Source organism: Poecilia reticulata, linkage group LG12, assembly GCF_000633615.1.
Source record: "Poecilia reticulata strain Guanapo linkage group LG12, Guppy_female_1.0+MT, whole genome shotgun sequence".
NCBI classification, from domain to species: domain Eukaryota; kingdom Metazoa; phylum Chordata; class Actinopteri; order Cyprinodontiformes; family Poeciliidae; genus Poecilia; species Poecilia reticulata.
The window spans coordinates 19712344-19728483 of NC_024342.1; the positions used below are offsets into that span (position 1 = coordinate 19712344).

General features: G+C 39.1%; 1 protein-coding gene across 7 annotated transcripts in view; it reads left to right on the forward strand.

Moving 5' to 3' along the window:
• Positions 1 to 4506: 4506 nt before the first annotated feature.
• Positions 4507 to 16140, forward strand: part of sema4d (sema domain, immunoglobulin domain (Ig), transmembrane domain (TM) and short cytoplasmic domain, (semaphorin) 4D) — a 41248-nt gene continuing 29614 nt past the window's right edge. Inside the window, exons 1-4 of one of the 7 annotated variants that reach the window (XM_017307859.1) lie at positions 9553 to 9891; positions 10100 to 10158; positions 10232 to 10320; positions 13199 to 13312. In XM_017307859.1, coding sequence (XP_017163348.1) covers positions 13275 to 13312 — 38 coding nt within the window. In that variant the 5' untranslated portion in view covers positions 9553 to 9891; positions 10100 to 10158; positions 10232 to 10320; positions 13199 to 13274. Of the gene's footprint in view, positions 4647 to 9549; positions 10321 to 13198; positions 13313 to 16140 lie in introns of those variants that run through there. The other 6 variants (XM_008424472.2, XM_017307860.1, XM_008424473.2 and 3 more) reach the window with 6 other exon arrangements.

Here is a 16140-nt window from a genome sequence, read left to right on the forward strand (position 1 = left end):
AGAGGAATTGTCTCTGGCAGTTACTTTATTTGTATAAAGCAACTGCAGAATTTATGCACGTCGTTTGAATCTTCAATGAATTGTATTTACTCTTTCTTACCACTGGATGGTGGTGTTTTGTCACGCTTTGTTAGAAAACTATTTCCTGGAAATCTTTTTTTTTTTTTTACAGGTTTTGCTAATTTTGTTCTAAAAATAGGTATAATAGATTATGTAATCCTCACATTCCTTCTTCAAGGATATGTTCTGTGCATCCATCTCTCTAAATTACGCTTGTAAGAGTCATCATGAGAATTATCTGTTCAAAATCTTTATTTAGACTTTTTGGGGATATATGTGTTCTTGATTCCATGTACAAAATATTTTTTGATTAATTATTGTAAATTGTATTTGGTATGTAAATCACCTATTAAAATGTGCTAAAATTGGTAAGGGATTATTAGATTTTAAATGGCCAAAAGTAATTATTTTATTGGGAGGTATGATTTTATCTGTTATATGTTGGTAATAGTAAGTCTTATTAGAAGAGAAGATTCTGGGATGGTACCATTTCATTTCATTTTCAGATATTACCAAATCATAATGCATAGTTTATTAGACAAGACAAACATGTTCAATTCATAAGTCGATATAATAGAATCCAAATATAAGCAAATCAAAATCCAATCATCCCAATTCAGTCCTAGTTATATTACAGTGCAGTCAAATTCAGCTTATGATGCTAAAAGAAAAAGAAAAACATCTATCTATCCAGAAAATCCCATATTCAAGTGTTGAATTGAAGCTATGGAAAGTTATGTAAAAGTAAGTCAATAAAAAGAATTCAAGAGTTATTGACCTGGTGTAATATTAACAGCTGTACACAAATAAGTCAAAAACACTCAGCAAACAAAAAAGAATTAGCATAAAGTAGACGAATCAGTATTCAAAACTTAATTTATCCAACAAAAAAGCAAACATATGAAAAAACATTTGAGAGCGAGGATCAAGAGCAGGAAGCACATGAGGCACCGAATGTGTACGCCTCTAACAATACTCTCTGAGGGAAAATTTGAAAAATCAAAACATTTAAAGCTTTTTGTATTAAAACTTTCAAATTTTATGTCTAAAACGTTAAATCATGAGTTTAATTTCTCTCAAACCAAAATTGCTGCCCATTCAGTTCTGTGACAAACATGTTTTTCATCTGTTTAAAGTTGTACATTCTGAACATTGCTGGTAGTTTGTATTACATATAAAGATTTAGATAATTTAAGCCTGCAGCAGTTATTTTAAGTTCAATATCAAGGATTATTTTTTTTACTTAATACTCCAGTTATAGTTTACAAATTTCTGTAAGTAGTCCATAACGGCTCGACCTTTGACCCTTGTGGTGTTAATCCTGGTCCATACCAGTTGACAAACATGCATGCTCCTCTTGAATGACCCCAGACCAGCACTGGTTCTCTTTCAGTGTTATGAATAATTGTGGTCTGCCTTGCAGCATGGATACACCCACTGGGGAATCTAAATATATCCAACTAGATGTCTCTGAAGAGCTCCGGCATGTAGATGATATACCTACACTAGAAGTCCCCACCTTACTGCGTTACTTTCCAGATCCATTGTGCGCTTGAATGTTGCTGACACTCCCTAAATGCTCTTCCAAAGGTGAACACTCTTATCTAAACCAGCATTTTAATGAGGTTTAACACCGTGTTATCGTTAAGTCATTGTGTCTGCTGCTGTTTGCAACCTGTAACAGTTTAGAGCAAGAGCGGCAGAAACTGAAGTGAAAAGTGACGACAAAGAATTGTAAAGGGCAACAAACTGTCATGTTGATGTCTTTTAAAAGCTGTTTAAGCAACAAATCATCGGATTACCAGTATTTCGCTAAGGTTTCAGAACAAATTCCCAAGTTTCCTGTTTTCTCTTCCCAGCACATGTCACAGGGTGAGTGAAGATAAAACCCAGCTGCTTTTCGTATTCATTTCAGGCAGCACTTGCCATCCCCTTTTTAACTGCAGCTGGCCTTTAAGTCTCAGTTCTCAAATCATCAAGGGCTTTTCTGTAACTAAACAGTTTAAAAACTGCAGCTGCTGATGTCTGGCAACATTAACACATTTAAGAGTACGGCCTATTTATTTGCTGTGTTTAAGACAAGAAAAAAAGTTAACGCAGCTAAGACTGGACAGGTTCTCCCGCAAGCCCACAAAGCAGCCCCAGAGGTAGACTGTCACACTGTTGTGTCCTCTACCAGCAGTAATCTGACTTTTACTCAAAGATGGTATTGTATTGCACTCAGTGCTGTGGATAACCCCTCCCTCCTCCTCCTCCTCGTTTGCCCTCCAGAACAAGACAAGAGTCAGTCTGTTTTTTCTTTTTTTTTCCCTCCTCCATGTTTTGGCTCACTTGTCCTTTAGGAAAACGTTTTGTAACCTTTGACCCTGTACTGTGACCTTTTAAACTCAATCGCGCTATACCTACAGAGTGCTCTGTAGACAGTTTAAGGTAAGTAATTATACGTCAGGTCTGCAACTGTGGCGCCCATGTAAAACAGCAGATATAATGCAAATTATACGGAAGCGAATAGACAGCTTTGGAAAGCCCCGCAGATCTAAATTTCCCGCTACTCTAATAATAAAGTATTTATACTCCTTGATCTTTCTCACTTTTTTACATTAAAACCACAAACTTTATTTATTCTACTTAGGTTTCATGTGATCGTGTTGGTGAAGCAGAAGGAAAACGTTGCATGGTGTCGAAGATGCTTTCATGAGGGAAATAATGAAAAAGTGTGATGTGCATTTGGATTCATCCCCCTGGATTCTGTCACCCTTGAATAAAATCTAATAAAACCAGTAAACAATGTTTAAACCAAGGGCAACAGCAGACATGACACAATTGCAGACCTGCCAAGGCACAGCTGTCCATCTGTAGTGACAGGCTGGACCATGACAGCCATAATAAATCAACCAGAGGAGCCGCAGAGATCCGCTCCACTCAAGTGAGAAGATACCAAATATTTTAGGCTTGTATGCAAAAAAGAAAAATTTTTAGGGGAATACTAAAATTCCACAATAATGTTCCTAATGTTTACTCTCCTTTATCTTCTCTAGTCAGTAAACTGCTCTAGACATAGACCACGATGCAAGTGATAGTTCTATGACGCAAACATAAAATAATGCTACATGCTACTCAGCTGAAATGAGTAGGCAGAGGTAGCATGCCTCTTACTTCGCACGTCCTCTGTAGTTCCAAAGAGCCGATGGCAAGGAAATTTCAGGTAATTCCACCTTATTCTCAGATCTGCTCTACTTTTAATAAAGTTAGTGAAGTGAGATAGGAAGGAGATAAATTCTACAGTATGGGCAATAATACTGGTTAGAACTTGCAGCTTGTACAGTTCAGTTGACTGAAGATTTACTTCTAATCCAGCGATTTTAAGTGTTTAAGCAAGAGGCAGCTGGACTTCTGTTTTTTGTCTGATGTTTCCAGTGACATTCAAAACGTTTCTTCACTTCAGATCTTGTGTAAGGAATCCTGGCCTCATAAATCATCGATTGGGTAATCACACAATTTGACCCCTCTTCACCTCTCTCCATCCTGTTAGGTGTTTGAGTCGTTACTTGTGAGAAGTTTGCTAATGAGACTCACGTGTTTCAGTTTCATGTTTCAAGGTGTGAAAGGTTGTCAAACCACCTGAGGAGAAGAATAGAAGTTGTATTCAAGATAATTCAAATAACCAGAGGACACATGCTTGTTTTCTTTTTTTTTTTTTTTTAGTTTTACAAAAATGGCATCTATCAAACCATCTTCTTCATGTTTGTTCTTTCAAACATTTAAAACAGTTATATCCTGGAAGACTGGAAACTTTACCATAGACTCAATCGCGCTATACTGTCAATAGGACTTGTGTCCTATTGACAGTCCTTTTGGAGTTTGGTAGCTGTTTGACAGGATGTTCTGGTGTGACCTGCTTCTCTTGGGTGCAGGTCAATTTATATTCACCAGATGCACTTGCTAATAAGTGAATTGATGATTCGTTTAAGGTAAGATTTTTATTCTAGTAAATTACATTTATCAGCGGTAGGTCATTCGAGTTGTTTTGGTTGGTTGCCTTTTTAATGAGGGGCTTAATGTTGGCACATTTGCCATGCAGCAATAAGGTCCTCCAATCCTCACAGCCCTAAGACATCCTACTTTTTCATTCAATGATGGCTGGAGATAGGTATCAATTTAATTCGATGTTTTGGAGCAGTTTTTACTCAGGTTGCTTTTTCAGATTGTTTTTTTTTTTCAATATAATTCATATTTTATAGATGGTTTTCACAGTTAAATGCAGCGTTTTCAATTAAAGTTAAACAATGTCGGTATTTTGTATGCACAATCCATGGTAATGTTTAAGTGAAGTACATTTTTGTTTGTTTCTCAGCAGCAGCAGCAGGCAGCAGCAGCAGCAGCGTCACACCGTCTCCTCTTGCGCCCTCCCCCCCGGCCTGTTGATATCACAGCCCGGAGAGTTTTGAATTCAGTCTGTGGCCCCAGCCGCCGCCGCCGCCATGCTGCTGAGCTGAGAGACCGCGACGAACCAAACTTTTATTTTTCCAAGCTGTTGCCGCATTTTGTCTTCACCAATAATAATAAAAAAGGACTCCTTCCACACAGTGAGTACCAGTTTTTTTGTGTCGTACCGAAGAAGCTTAAGTCTATGAAGGTGTAGTTTGGGAAAGTACCACAGAGTTTTCTTTCAGAAATTGCTCATGTATCGCACTGCATCGTGCTGCCGCGGAGTTCTCAGCTGCACTTGTTACGCGCTCTCGCCCAAACTTCCAACAGAGGCTCAAAGAGAGAAAAATAGCACTTTATTTATATTATGTGTTTCTTGTTTTACGTAAACTTTCACCACTAATTTCCCGTGGTTAAAAAAACCCACACACACACACAATAATTTGTAACGAAATGAATATGTTAAGAGAGCGCTTTTTGTGGTCACTCCCCTTGAAACGCAAATAACGTCAGAATAAAACACCCATTTAAAGATTAAACATCTCCTTCACCTTTAAAATGCCACTCTGCCACCCAGAGGTCATTCAGGGGTTCTTACCCATGGCATGCATAAATCAAGGGTGCTCTTTCATTGCAATAACAAAAGCCCATTTACTGACAGCGCAGAAGCCCAGCCACATAACCACAGTTTATTTGAAGGGCTAGGATGGCGTCTCAGATACCATCACGTAAAGAAATGCATGAAAAGCACACTGTTGTGTCTCAGTCTGTTTATTTCCAACTTTTCAGCTGCATTTCAGTGAAACTGGAGCATATTTGTGGGTATAGCTGTGAACGTCTCAAGTGGACGGTTATCTAGTCATATATTATTACAGTGTTACAGAAACAATCTGGTCAAGATTGATTTGTCTTGACCAGGCTTTTTTGCCAAATTTCTGGCTTTCTTTGCCATCTGATGTCCTAACTCAAATTATGGCTGATGCCTTTGTATTTTTCTGCAAAATGCCAACCTTAACATTCTTCATCAGACATGGGTACAGCTTTTAAAATTCAAGTTTAGGAATTGAGTTTCTCACAAGTCATGATTTCGGTATAAGGACAATAACTTTGTCACATTGGGCTAACTTGGCATGAATAATTTATTAACCCTTAATTGTCGTGATCCGTGTTTCTGTGTGTTTATTTTTGAGTTTCTGTATGATCCTGTTCCCTGTGAGTCCTGTCTCTGCTCTTCCCCCGTTGATTGTCTCCCAGGTGTGTCTCCTTCCCTTGATTACCCCATGTGTATTTAGTCTTACCTGTTGTCTGTGTTCTTCGTCGGACCCTCGTCATACGTCAGTCATCATTCGTCGCACGTCGTTTGTCCTGGTCTTCGTGTCAGTTAGCCATTCAGTAGAACTGTGAAGTCCTGAGTCGGTTAAACTAGAGTAGTCGTCTTAGTAGAACTGTTAAGTCCTAAGTCGGCGTCAGCTCCCGTGTCCAGTCCCGCATCAGTTGCTACCGGTGTTAGCCGTGTGCTAGTTCTCCTGCCGTGCTGCCTGTGTTTGGACTGTCCAGAGTATATTCATTATTAAAATCATCTTCATCTATATCCCGGGTCTCAGCGTCATCTCCTCACCACAACCTACCACACCACATGACATTAATAAATGTAATATTTGAAAAACAGTTTTATATCACTCAAATGATCTTTGTCAGAAACATTGTGTGTAACAAAAATGCAATTTGGAGTGTCAAAAACTTTTTACCAGGCACTTCGACTATTTTATCATTTTGCAGATTTTGCATAAGTTTTGCTGCTTTCATACTCTCGCAAAAGCTAGTAAAATGTTTGAAACGATTAAAAGCTCCTCTCTAGAGATTTAAAGCACCTCCTGTATAGTACAGTGCTGGTTTACTTTACATCTCATGACCGATTATGAATATTTGAACATTTGAACATGTTCAAATGATGATAATTGATAATTTCTCCCTTAAATACAGCGGTTGTTTCTTCAAAACCTCTGTTCCCCCATGTTTGTTGTTGGTGCCATTTACTGCCCCGCCTCGCTGTCATCTTCACTCATCGTTTCACCAGAATCCATCGGCGCTGACATGCCCCTCCCTTTTGAGCTCAATAACTAATTCTTCTGCCTCGTTGGCCCTGATTCCACAGGTCCTCAGCTAGGTCACGTCAGACGTAGGGGCAGAAACCTGGATCTTGTCAATCTGACGGGCTGGCTGGCAGTCGAGCGAGCCAGAGTCATGTCAGACTAAGGCGGGGAGTGGCGGGCGGTAGAGGGGGTTCGGAGAGCCAGCCAGAACAGGATATTGCTGTGTGATCATTCACCAGCAGCAGACAAATCATTAAACCCTGGGCTGCATGCCGATGAGTGGTTCAGGCGTTTCTATCTGTCACTTAAACTTCCCCCTCAGGGTAGAGTTTATGTTGTAAGCTTCTTGCTGTTTTGGCAGGTTTCAGATTTTCTGTTATGATGATAGCCAGTTGTGTGTGGATTTTGTTGGTAAGCAGATTTTAATAATTTACAGTTGTCAACAACTTTTTTTTTTCTTTCTCGGTCCGTTGCTTTCACATGTACAAAAAGTGCTCAGTGTAACTGAATTTGTTTTATCTGAACTGTCACTTGACCTGGTTTTTTTGTTGTTGTTTTTTTAATGGGTGGATTCATTGCATATGAAAAATGTAGTTTTAATGCATTTCTTCTTGATTTGTTTGAATACTGTTGGAGAAAAACTAAGAATAGATAGAAGTATATTGAACCCATAAAATTCAAGTGTATGGAATTAACTTAGAACAGTCTGCATGAAATCACACACAGGCTGACCTATTTCCATAGTTCTCATTTGAAATGAGTACAGATCGCAGGCTATCTCACTGAATGCCTTCTTTTAGATCTGAACTTTGTGCAAAAATGACTTTTTTGTTCGTTTTGTTTTTTTATGTGAGCATTTATTTGCTTGGATGCCTGCTTTAAGTCTCGGGCCAATCTCTGGCTGTTTGTCAGATTTTCACTCTTTTTACAAACTGGGTGCATTAAAATCTGCCCTGACTGGAGGAGATCCAGCTCAAGTGGAGAGCACATACCACGTTCAGGTTCCAAATGCAATTTGCCAATCTAAAAAGGCCTTTGGTAGAGATGTCACGGCTCCTTGCATGCCAGCCCTGAGAGATTTTTGGACCCCTAATGGGTTTGATGGTGAACACTATTCATGCATGCCACATGCATTCCTTTTGGTTGTTTTCCAGTCGCAGGACTGGGTGAATTGCCTGCAAATCACCTGATCTTGATCTGCTGTTGTAGCCATCAGTTTAGAAAAGGAGCCATCTGTGACGGAGATGCATAGAATAGTTAATGGCAGATTTTTTTTTCTTCTTAATGTAACTTATACAGACTGTAACCTGAAAGATGAAAGAGCTCATATTCACAGTGATGGTTTTCTTTTAGATATCAGGTTAAGGAAAAAAGGGGGGAGAGTTTGATTGTCTTGATCCTGGAGGCATCCAGTCAGTCAGTGCTGCTTTGATGTGAAAAGTGTGCTAGATTTCAGACTTTTTGGGCAAACCCCCCCACCTCCATTTCAAAGCCACAGACCTCCCCTGCCACACCCATCCACTGTACCCCGGCACCCTCAGGCTGGAGGAATCTCACACTGGCAAAGACGGCAGCATCTGGCTGCATATCAGCTGCAGACATGTGGCATGTGAAGGCACTTGGAGTTAACATAGCGCATTCCAAAGATATCTCAGCAAAACTGCCTCACCATTTAGTGTGGGTTTTAAAAAGAAGGTAAATGTTGGATGTTTGGCTTTGTTGGTCGTTTGGTGCTAAATGAAAGAACATTACTTGCTTGTGATTATTAAGAGGACGTAAAATGATTCATGGTTCTTAAAACTTCTTCTTACTCTTTTCAACTTTCTTGTCCCTGCTGAAGCTGCCGCTGCTATGTTTTGCCTTTGAAAGGGCGTGCACATTAAGATGGGGTCTGTCACTAGTCCTGTTATAATAGGGAAAAAAATCAATTAGATGAAATAAAATGAGCTCAATTTCCATTTCCATCTACCAAAAACTGGAAGACATAAGTCTTCAGTCTGGTGCATTTGTCTCATCTAGCCTCCCTCCCCCCCTCTTTTTTGAAGGACAATTTTTTTTATAGAGACACCACAATTTTTTTAATTTCTGTTATTTATATATATTTTTATATTTATGCAATTAGCATAGTAATACTCGACAATGGTCTTAAAACGACATCGCTTTCATCTCAATTTATCGTGCAGGATGTGCGTCATGCCGCAGTAAAAGTGAAGAAAGAGCATTCCTTGGCTTTCATTGACCCAAACCAGTGTGCAAATTGCTAGAAGATGCATTCAGTAATCAGATTACTGAAAACTCCAGGAAATCTGTGAACATTCCCAAGATGTTACACTGCACAGCTTTAGAGTGATACTGCTGAGAGCGCAGTAAGCTCCCCGATCTGTTGCTGCAGGGCCGCTGACAGCTTACTTGGATGTTTTGAAAAGGTTCCCAGTGTGGTGTTGCTGAGAGCAGAGAGCTGGAAGGGAATGGATGGGGAGGTGGGGAGCGCGGTCTACATACAGTACATTCTGTTGTTATTGGAGCGCGTCGTTATCACAGCTAACCGTTGGAGGTGTTTTTCTGTTGGACTTTTCTGTTAAATGTTTGAAGACGATTTGAATAGGGGGGGACGTTGGGGAAACACATTTCCAGTTTTCTTCTTTATTTTCCTGTTGATGCTGCTAGTTGGATTTGCACATACGGAAGCTGGTGTGCGCAGCACAAAATTGTTGCCTGGGGGATGCAAACAGTCTGTGCAGTTTCCATTTTCATGCGTAGTAAAGGGCTGCAAAGGTTGAGCAAGCGAAAGCACCGCCTCAACCTGCTGTCCCTTTTCACTCTGTCGTAGGAGAGACCAATATGTCCCCTCAACAATGGCCACACTCCCACAGACACAAGACCCTAACCTCGGCCCCCTCCCCCTCCTCCTTCTCGCCCCGGTACCCCAATTTCCCCCTCCCCCTCCTCCTCGTCAATTGTGCGCCTTTCCAGAGGCGTGATCCGTGCGCCGTCGCTCTCCGATGTCGAGCAGTGACATGGGGATCGGAAAGCTTTCCTTTCTTCTGTCACGCTCTCAGGTGGCACGCGCTTAAATAAAATGCATCTGGAAAGCATAAACTATGTCTCAGCCATATGTAGCATCGTGGATTTATGACGCTGAAGGCAGATAGAGATGAGGGAGTGTTAGGGGGAGAACCTGAGAGAAGATTTACCGGCGACTGTAAAGAGAGAGGTGCTCACATGTTTTGATTATGTTTTTTTTTTGTGTGTGTGTACAAGCCAAGAGCTGGTTTTCCTCATTTTGCAAGATGTTTTCACTGACCAAATGGTAAGATTCAGCTCAGGAACATGCCTTGTCCACACGGTTGAACGTTATGACTGATGGCAGTGTTGACACCTTTTTTTCTTCTTCTGCAGAATATGGATGAATGCCGTGTCTTTTAGATTTGCTTTGTGCAGTGTGGGATCTGTGCAGCATGGTGCATGCTATTTTTGTCCAAATCTCATATGAAAAGTAAATAATTTAGCGTTGCTAGGTTGCAGGTTTTTGGAAGGCAGCGATGGGAAGTGCACAGTGGTGTTTTTCAGAGGAAAGGTACAGAAAGTCAATGCCCTGGTGATTTTTCTCTTTTTATGCCTACATTTTTTTTTTACATGCTTTGTTCTAGAGGAGGAAGTCCAAATGTCATCTTCCGTTCCACAAGTTGCTGCTGTCAACCTGGACACTGAGAGACTTGTTTGTGAGCGCTGGGTGCAGGTAGAGAAGCATGCCATTTTTTTCTTACATTAAAGAGCAAGCTGTAAGCATCTCGCCGTCTCAGCTGCACGCATAGGGGAGACCACTTTTTCCACAGTGTTTGCAAGAGCTAGTTTATTCTTTTAACTTCATTAAGTGTTTTGCAGCTTCGCATGTGCTGCATTTTGTTTTGAAAGTTTTTCTTGCATGCAGCATTAAATTTTTCCAGCGTAAAAACGAGACCTGCTTTTATTATTTCCACAGCATAGGTTACCACATCACAATTGCCAGTTAAAAAAAAATCTACATCTTGTTAATCTAGATTTGTTGTATTAGTTTATTCTTTTGTGCTTTGAGATGCTTCTGATTCCTGCATCTTTCCTTATTGATTACATTTCCGCTGGTGCTGAATTGCCAGAGGAAATTACCTCTAAATTGATTGCTGTAATTACTTGGAAATGCACAGCTAATGCTTGACAGTCCTGAAGATGGATGTGCTAATGAGCAGAAAAAAGAGAGGAATCATTGACGAATGCTTTTAAGCTGTGCGTTTTAGACAAGTAGGAAGGAATTGTGAGGGTGAAATGTATCCCCTGAGGACAAATGCTGGCTGCTGCTGCTGCTGCTGCTTGACCCGTCTGGCTTTGGGGTGGGGTCGAGACCCTGCTTTCACTTGTCTGGTCACCTCGTCTTATCTGGGCTTGGTTGTGAATTGCTATTTAAAATTTATCAGCTTAAGTACCTAAATCCTGCACTGGCTGGTCAGTCTGTCAACACATTGCATCGTCTAATCTATTAAATCTATGTGTTACTGCTGTAAGCTTTTAAAGGCAGATAAAATGAGGAGCTAATAGCAGGTTTGGAGTTTGCACATATTCCAGTTAGGCAGGGTAAGATCAGTCAGTTAAATATAATAGAAAACAATATGAAGTCATTCATGTAAGGGAATTTCTATTCAGTAAAATTAACTAGTTGTAATTAATGCCAGACCATGATTAAACTCTCAGAATCCTGTAAAGCAAAACACATCTGTAAGCTATACAAAGTCTTCTTGCTAGCCGGTGGATTTCTTGGTGCGCTCTATTTGTGGAAGCTAGCTGGCTGGTGGGCTGCTCCAGTAACTATGGTGACAGTGTCCCCAGTAAGCTTCGGAGCAACCCCCAGCTTTGCACGTCTGATTTGTGAAAGAAGTGATGCATGTCTGCAAAGTAGAGACTCGGACAGTGACCTTTTCCTTCTGTTTTCTTTCTCATACTGTCGTCTCCACACTCCGCCCCCCCCCTCACATGCACACACACTCACAAATACACACATAGTTAAGCAATCCTCCAGCTACTGCAAGTAAAATAACCAAAGTTTTGGGAGGGTCGTCAGTGTTTTGGTAGATTTCTTTAAAAACATTCAGTGATTCTGTCACTGAATATTGTGATTAAATTAACCATTTTCCAGATCCTCTTCATTCCTTTCCATCATATGACAAAAATATAAGCATAGTATGGAAACTAAGGGCATTTGGAGACCATCCAGCTGCCCATATATATTATTGTCAAGCACAATATGAATGCATTGTACTTGAAATATGATACCCTATCAAATATTGCATCCAAATATGTGTGGATGCAGTATTGCTATCATTAATATTGCAATTACAATTGTGATTCAGTATGTTGTAGCCCTAACAACTGCGAAATCCTCCTTGTTATTGAGCAGAGATAAAAATAATCTCCTATTGTTATGCTGTTAAACATATCAGTAATTTACTATAGCATTGAGGAGATTCCCACATGTGAACAATTAAATACGAGATACAATGGCTTACAATTGGAGAGAGTGATGCAGCTCTGCATTAAAGCAAATGCATAAGGGTTCCAAAGGCAACGTTTTGATTCGTCTTCATCCTGTTTTCTGATTAGCACAGCTAAAATAAACATTTCGAAATCTAGCAAGTTCTGTGACAGATGGGTTGAAAGTTCAGAAGGATAAAATCCAGACCCTTTGCTGGATATTCAGCCTTTTTGTTATCTCATAATGTCCCACTTTCTTTTGCAGAAAATGTCTTCAGAAAATAGCTTTTTTTAAAAAAAACTACTTTGATATTTTTCAAAATTCTGTTTTTTTTTAAACACATCTAAAAAGAGCCGAGTCTTTGTCACTCAGTACAGACTTCCACAGTAAATAGTGTTTTAAAAGTACGAACTAGTCACTCAGCTTTTGTGCTTTCAATAACCAGAAAAAGAGATCTGTAATTTTAGTTGCCAATTAACCAATCAGGCTAAAACAAAAGAAAAAAAAAAAAGAAAAATGTTTGAATCCTGATCATTAGCAATTTTGTCTTGTTGCATCACCAGTTATTAATCTTATTGCAGAGGGTGAACATGTAGATTACCAATCCAGTATTTGGATGGTGTAATAAATATTTTTTAAGATGTTACAGTAATTGTCTACAAGCTCAAAGGCAATCAATTTACAGCGGCATGTCTTTGTTTTAAATACATTTCTGGAACGGGAAAAATGTTTACTTTTGAAAAATCAAATTTTGTGAATTATTTTTCTTGTCTCTTGAACTAAAAAATGTTTTATTTTTTGATTCTTGGATTCTTTTGTTCTGCACATAGATGCCTTTTAGTAGCATCATATTATTTAAAGTATCAGACTGACTCAGCATTGGCCAACGTCCACTTTTAGATAACTCAAAAAGAAAACTGAAGGAGGAAAAATCTTGATTAGAGCATCCTTACTCATAACCCAGGATCAAATTTTGTGAATTATGAATTACGAGGCATATTTAACAGTTTTCATGTCTTTATTGGGTTTTAGATGCTATAGACATTTATAACTATTTAATCTTATTTGTATGCAATATTTCATAGTGTAATCTAAACGTTTGTCTGTTTTACAGATCTAGGTTGCTGCGTCGGTGCTGAGCCTCACTCACTCGTTTCCATCTGTGTGAAGAAAAGTGCAAAGAAGATTTAATGAATCAGTATTCGCTAGCCGACGCTATGACCGACAAGTAAGTTTGTCTCTTCCATGAAGTTTTTGAGTGTCATACCACCTTTTTTGCTTTTTTTTTTTAACTGGATGCTTGTTTGAATGTAAAGGACAAGGAGGATGCAGTCTGCGGTTGCTCTTGTCATTGTTTCCCCATGTTGGATGTGAAGAAGGGTTCGCTTTGCACAGAGAGAAGTGTGTTGTTGTGGTGGGGGGCTGGTATAAAGACAGTCTTGTGTTGCCCCTGAAGACATATGACATTTGCATCAGGGCTGATTTGCATTCCTGTTCACTGTGTCGGTATGTTGCTGCTACGTTTAGCTGCTCTTTATTTTCCTGACAAAATAACACAGCTACTGGGTTTTGAGGCTTTTCCATCCCAGCTCTTCCTCCTAAAACTTCTTTGTATTCTCTCTTTTTGTGGCTCAACTCTTTATCTACGTTCGTTCGGATCAAATCTCTTTCTGCTCTCTGTCTCCTTTTTTTTGTTTCTTTTGTAAGCTCTGCCTCTTTGTATCTCAGTCCAGTGTTCCTGACTTTGACCTGTAGACCAAGAAGAATTGGAGTGCAGTAAGCAAAATAATCTGACGTCAGAATTCATAATAAGCGGAATAAGTGGTGCAGGCCAGTCAGCTGAATTGGGTGAATCCAAGCAAAACAAAGACTTTAGCATTTCCCAGTTAAACAGTTTCAGTGTTTGCAGAAGGTTTATGTCATGAGTACATATTGCCTTATGTAAAAATAGGTCAGTATTTGAGTGCACTGCCCACCGTCCATCATCTACCCACTTATTGCTAATGCACCTGTTCACCCCTTTGAGGGCGGAAATATAAAAAGGCGGTGGGTTGGTTAGTCGGCTTTTCTATGAAACAAGCCTCAGGGTGCCTTCTTTGCATCCAATTATGTCAGCATAAGATACACCACATCTCTTTGAGCAGAAGAATGCAACATCTCCCCAGAGGGGGATTAATCCTGAAAATTAAAAAAAAAAAAAAAAACTATGCCTCTTAGGCTACTCTTTTCATGTGTTCGTACTCAGGAATTAATTCCTTCATTCATTCTAACGCAGCACAACAAAGAAAACGATCTTTGCAGAAAGTGTAATTTTAAAACCAGATGCATAAAATTGATGCAATTATGGAGAGTGATGCTTTTTAAGTAAGAGATGACAAACGTTGACAACTTTCTTTGTTGGATCAAAAGTATCCAAGCAACCAAACGATGGTGCCTCTTGTGGAGGGGGTGTTGTTATTGTGTGCTAGAAGGATTGTTTGAGTGAGGAGAATGATAAATGTTGTGCTAGAAGGAAGCAAGGGGAAAAGTTGGAGGACGCTGCCCCCCGACAGCGACCGAGAACAAAGCCCCCCTCGACGTGGGACTACTCGGGATTTGTACAAAGGCAGAAGAAGATTGCTACTTATTTTCTCTTCAACACACACTCCCATGACCCTCAGCCTTTCTTTCTGCCTGCGCCTCAGTCATCTGCAAACATTTACACTTTGTGGGATATCAGTGGACGTTCCATGAGAAATGTAAATCCCACTTGGTATTCCCAGATACAAGCTAACATGTGGACACGTCTAACAAGTGGAATAGTGCGTCTCTAATGATTTTTTTTTCTAATTTGACTCCTACAGACTTTCCATGGGAGGATAAAGTGGGAAATGTAGGAAATATGCAATTACGTCAAAACTGGGAGTAATTTAAATTAGCTGTATCCAATCCAAACAAATGTTTTTGTTTTGTTTTTTTGCCATATGAAGGCATCCGTCACACATTTGCAAGTTAAACAACAATAGCAAAAATCAAATATAGATGCGAAAAACTATTGGAAAAAATGTATAGTGCATGTAGGGGCCGTGGCCTTAATTTCCTTTAAATGTGAGACGTTTAAGGAACAACGCAGATCTATTTTCAGTCATTTTTTGCATTTTTTTCTGGTTATTATTATTATTATTATTATTATTATTATTATTATTATTATTATTATTATTATTATTATATTCCACATTGTTGTTTATTCCCAGAAATTCCTTTTGAACATTTCCAAAGTTAATTGTGAAGTTCTGCTAAAAGTATACAATTACTGTAAAAGAGGGTACTTTAAAACTGAGGATCTTATAATCATGACAAAATTGCCATTTTACAATGTCATTAAATTCTTCATGTTTACTTTGTTTCCAAACATATAAATATATTTTACTTTTTATTTTATTTTATTAATTTTTTTCATATTTGAAACTTTTGTTTAAATAGTTGGTCATTCTTCTGATAATTTTCTCCTGCATCAGGGGAAATGCACATTAAAATTTGGCCTCCTGCTGTGCTTGGATGCGATGAGGAGGCAGGTTTCTAAAGCCAGATGTTCTCCTCAGAGCCTGCAGATGAGCATTCCTGATGTTTAATCCCAAACCCTGGATAATCTTGTTAAAGATGCAGCCATGTGTGTCCACTCATCCTAAATTCGGATTAGCTGGAATTAACTTATTTGTCCTTTTTGTTGTTGTTGTTTTTAAACTAGATTTACACATAGGATTATAGAAGTATTTAATTTTAGAAGATTAATTACTAAACCAGACTCTTTATAATAAAGCGTAAAACTGCATTGTTAATGTTATTTCCAACTTATCTCGGGAGCAATCGTAGAATCAAAGTTATAATGGATAAAATTCAGTGTTGCGTAAATCTAAAAACTACGCTATCATGTTTTGTGATACATCTCTAAAACTTTTTCACAAAGGAGAAGTCTTTGTCTGCTTGTCTGTTTGTATATTTCTTGTCTTTGTGTGCTGGGAGACTTTTGTATCAAAGCTTGTTTGTTTTTTTGTCTTCTGCTCTTTGAGTCTCACT